The following is a 4080-nucleotide window of genomic DNA, read 5'->3' as shown; positions in this document are numbered from 1 at the left end:
ACGTATTGCTTGATCCGTTCTGATGACGATACGATGACTTTGGAAGTACTGTCGTAGCCTTCTAGATGAGGTTAATAGCGCATACGCTAACTTTTCCAACTTACAGTATCTCAGCTCCGCTCCTTGAAGTGCTTTGCTAACAAAATATATCGGTTGTTGGGTCCTCCCTTCTTCCCGTATCAAGATGGCCGCCAAGGCTTTGTCGGTTACGTCCAAGTACAGATACAGTATTTCAGAGTCTTTGGGTTTCTCGAGAACCGGGGGTGCCGATAGTATTCTTTTAAAATGGTGGAATGCCTCCTCAAATGCTGGGGTTCATTTGAATGCAATCCCTTTTTTCATCAAGTTGAAGAATGGGAGTGCCTTTGCTGCCAACGTGCCGAGGAAATGTGATAGGGCAGTAAGCCTTTCGGCTAACCTTTGTAGGTCTTTGACGCATCCCGGGCTCTTTATTTGCAGGATTGCTTCACACTTTTCAGAGTTAGCCTCTACTCCTCTCTGAGTTATCATGAATCCCAGGAACTTTTCAGCCTCCACAGAAAAGGCACACTTGAGAGGGTTAAGTCTCATGTTGTGTCTCCGGAGGGACACAAACACAGTCTCCAGATCACTGAAGAGGTCTTCTGGCTGGGTGGTCTTCACCAGGATGTCGTCTACATAGACTTCTACTGTCCTTCCGATAAGGTTTCTAAAAACCTTATTCATCAGCCTTTGATAAGTATCTCCTACGTTTTTTAGTCCAAACAGCATCACCTTATAGCAGTATGTACCCCCTGGCGTTATGAACGCCGTTTTCTCCTCGTCTGGCCGGTGCATCGGAATCTGTTTGTAGCCAGAGTATGCGTCCATGAAACTCAGAAACCGATACCCTGTAGCTGCGTCCACTAGAGTGTCAATGTTAGGAAGGGGGAAGGAATCCTTAGGGCTTGCCTTGTTGAGATCGGAATAGTCTACACACATCCTCGACTTCCCATTGGCTTTCTTGACCAGGACTACATTTGATAGCCAGGTCGAGTAGTCCATTTCTCGGATGAACCCCGCTTCTAGCAAGCTGGCCATTTGCCTGGCCACCTCGTTAGCTCTCTTTTGGGACATCTTTCTTCTTCTCTGTGCCACTGGTTTAGCCTTTGCCTTCACAGCCAGGTGGTGTGACATGAACTGAGGGTTAATCCCCGGTATGTCGGTTGGGGTCTAGGCGAACAGATCGCCATTTGCTCGAATCATCTCCACCAATGGCTTTTTCAAGTTCTGGGGGAGGTTTCAGCTCACAAAGGTGAACTTGTCTTCTGAGTCACCCACCCTGAACTTTTTGAGGTCTCCTTCAGGTTCCGGTCTCGGCTTGTCGTCGACCCTAGCATCTAGATCAGCTAGGAAAACCCCAGATGCATCCTTTGACTTCTTCCTTAGGAAGAGGCTGGCATTGTCGCACGCGACCGCCGTTTCGAAATCTCCCCTGATGGATCCCACTAACCCATCGTCAGTCACAAACTTCATCATCAATAACTTGGTACATATTACCGCTCTGAACTCATTGATTGTTTTCCTTCCCAAGATAAGGTTGTAAGCCTTGGAGTCTCTTAGAACAATGAACTCCGCCATTAACGACCTCTTTCCTTGACATCCTCCTATAGAGACCAGTAGGGAGACTATTCCATCATGCTTGATAAAGTTATCCCCTAAGCTGACCACCCCGTGCTGGTGGGTTTTCAGGTCGGCTTCTCGGAGGCCCAGAGCTTCGAACACGTTTTGGAACATGATGTTCGAGTCGGCTTCGGTGTCAACGAGGATTCATCTGACTAATCAAGTTTCCACTCCTGCCGTGATCACCATGGAGGGGTTCTCCGGTACGTCGTGGAACCACTGGTCCTCTGGTCCATATGATATTGTCGAGACTCTCCTAGAGGAAGGCACAGGACTAGATGATGATACTGCCAAGATTTTGGCATCTTTTTTGTCGCGTTCACTGTCCTCGTCGGGTTCGTGCCTTGGTCTCATGGCGTGGCTCCTGTCGTCTTCAGATCGGTCGCGATCTCGTCTCTTGGGTTCTCTTATGAGGTGAGAGAACTCCGCCAGCTTACCTTCCCGGATCGCCTGCTCTAGAGCATCCTTCAGGTCGAAGTAATCTTGGGTTTTATGGCTGAAGCCCTTGTGGTAGTCACAGTAAAGGTTCTTGTTCCCTCCAATTCTATCCTTGAGCTGGCGAGACTTCGACAAGATGCCCTTGTCGGCTATCTGCTGGTACACCTCGACGATCAGGGCTGTCAGGGGAGTGTAATTAGTGAACTTCCCTACCCGGGGGAACGGCTTGAAGGCTTTAGTTGGCCCTCCGTCCTTGGAGTGCTCCTTAGGCCTTTTCCCGTTACCGAGCTGATGAGCAGGGTGATAGGCGGGCTGCTGCTTGTTGGCTGCCATGACTTGGCTAACCTCCTCGTCGTTGATGTACTTCCTAGCCACATTTTGGATTTCTTGCATCGTTCTCACGGGCTTGATGGTAAGGTGTTTTCTGAAATCGTCGTTCAACAGCCCATTTGTCAGACACAAGTTGGTCACCGAGTCGGTCAGGCCGTCAATCTCCAGGCATTCATCATTGAACCTATCCAAATACTTCCTGGTCAGTTCCCCGCTTCTCTGCGTCACCCTTAGCAAGTTGATCGGGTGCTTCGCTTTGGCAATACGCGTGGTGAACTGAGCCAGAAAAGCGCGGGTTATGTCCGCAAAGGTTGTCACAGAGCCTTGGGGGAGAGCATTGAACCAGCGGATTGCCAGCCCTGCTAAGGTCACGGGGAAGGCGCGACACCTCACTTAATCACCCACACCTTCCAGATTCATCCTGGCCTCAAAGGCCGTTAGATTTTTCTGGGGTCCCTGGGACCCGTTGTATCTCATGTCCGTTTGCTTATTGAAGTGCTTCGGTAGCCGGACCTCAAGAATGGAGTGGTGAAAAGGGGTTGCCCCCATGATCACAGGGTGTCACTTTCTCCTTGGTCTTTCTCTGCTATCTTCTCGGTTTTCCTCTTTGGTGTGTCTCGCTCGAGGTTGATTGTAGATTATAAGGTCTTGCCGTCTCCTCGGCACCTCTCTACTCTCCCCTTGGCTTTCTGGATCAGACTGGGAGGTCGGTGTGCATCTGGAGCAGTCTCTTCAGGGACTTCTCCCTCTAGTTTCCCCCTCTTTTGAGGAGACCGGGAATGATGCTGCCTCAGGGCGAGCTGGTAGCGCTCTCTGGTTTCTAGCTCCCGCTCCAGGTTCTACACCCTGTGGCGCAGTTCCTGCATTATTCTAGCGCTGTTGCTCTGCGTTCCTCCGAAGGGACGCCTTTCCTGGGAACGGGAGGGAAACTCATCCCGTCGAGGGGGGGGGGGATCTCGTGTGTTCACGGGAGGAAGCCAAGGAGGCTACCCTACTAGTTCGGTGAACCACTTCCTCCCCACGTGGCTCGCCTCCATCATCTCCTTCCACAGGACCCAACAGAAAATCCATTCAGGCTGGTCCCCACAGATGGCGCCAATGTTCGGTTTGTTAGGTACCAAACGGGTCAGAGATGCTTTGAGGATGAGGTGGTGGGAACTGGCTTGGATCTGGGTCACTGGTGCGTGAGGACTGAGGCTTCATGACCTTCCGAGCTGTTGTGGTATAAAAGGGGGGAGCCACCTGCAAAAAGGACTCTGACGCTCAAGTCCGAATCCGTACAGATGGTAGTAAAAGTGAGGAGATAGTGACGTACCTGGGGGAGGGGTAGGGCCCTCCCCTTGTATGCTCCGTACCTAGAGTGGGTCCCACAGGAGCAGACTCGCCTTCCAGAAAGTTTCCTTTCCTCCAACTGTCAGGTGCCTTGCTAGACGGGTGGAATGCCCGGGTCGGGTTCCCAGTTTAGGCGCGACGTTCCCGTCGGGTCGGCCATCCGGACTCGAGCATTGTGCCAGCTGGGTCGGGTCAAAACAATTTTGTTAAAATTATAATTTTAAAAAGTATAAATGTTTTTGTAAAAATAAAAGTGACATATTAAATTAGGTTAAGTGTGATGAGTAGTATTTTGAAATAAGAAGGGAGAAAGCACTTAGGTACAGGACATAATTGATT

The 4080-nt window shown here is 50.5% G+C and overlaps 1 protein-coding gene across 1 annotated transcript; it reads right to left on the bottom strand.

Moving 5' to 3' along the window:
* Positions 1–1800: 1800 nt before the first annotated feature.
* LOC107608341 (uncharacterized) lies at positions 1801–2958 on the bottom strand. Its single transcript, XM_016310162.1, has 2 exons — positions 2817–2958; positions 1801–2732 (listed from the first exon to the last, which is right to left on the bottom strand). The coding sequence occupies exons 1-2, from the start codon at positions 2956–2958 to the stop codon at positions 1801–1803; spliced, it is 1074 nt and encodes a 357-aa protein (XP_016165648.1).
* Positions 2959–4080: the final 1122 nt, after the last annotated feature.

Source organism: Arachis ipaensis, chromosome B1 (genome assembly GCF_059453495.1).
Source record: "Arachis ipaensis isolate K30076 ecotype BB chromosome B1, ASM5945349v1, whole genome shotgun sequence".
NCBI lineage: Eukaryota > Viridiplantae > Streptophyta > Magnoliopsida > Fabales > Fabaceae > Arachis > Arachis ipaensis.
This window is presented reverse-complemented; position numbering and strand designations above follow the sequence as displayed.

What these genes read in the sequence shown, in the direction of transcription:
- LOC107608341 (XM_016310162.1), bottom strand. Translation starts at nt 2,958, where the DNA reads ATGGGGGCAACCCCTTTTCACCACTCCATTCTTGAGGTCCGGCTACCG. An exon ending in GGCCAGGATGAATCTGGAAG is followed by an intron (nt 2,733 to 2,816) that starts GTGTGGGTGATT and finishes CTCTCCCCCAAG; the next exon opens with GCTCTGTGACAACCTTTGCG.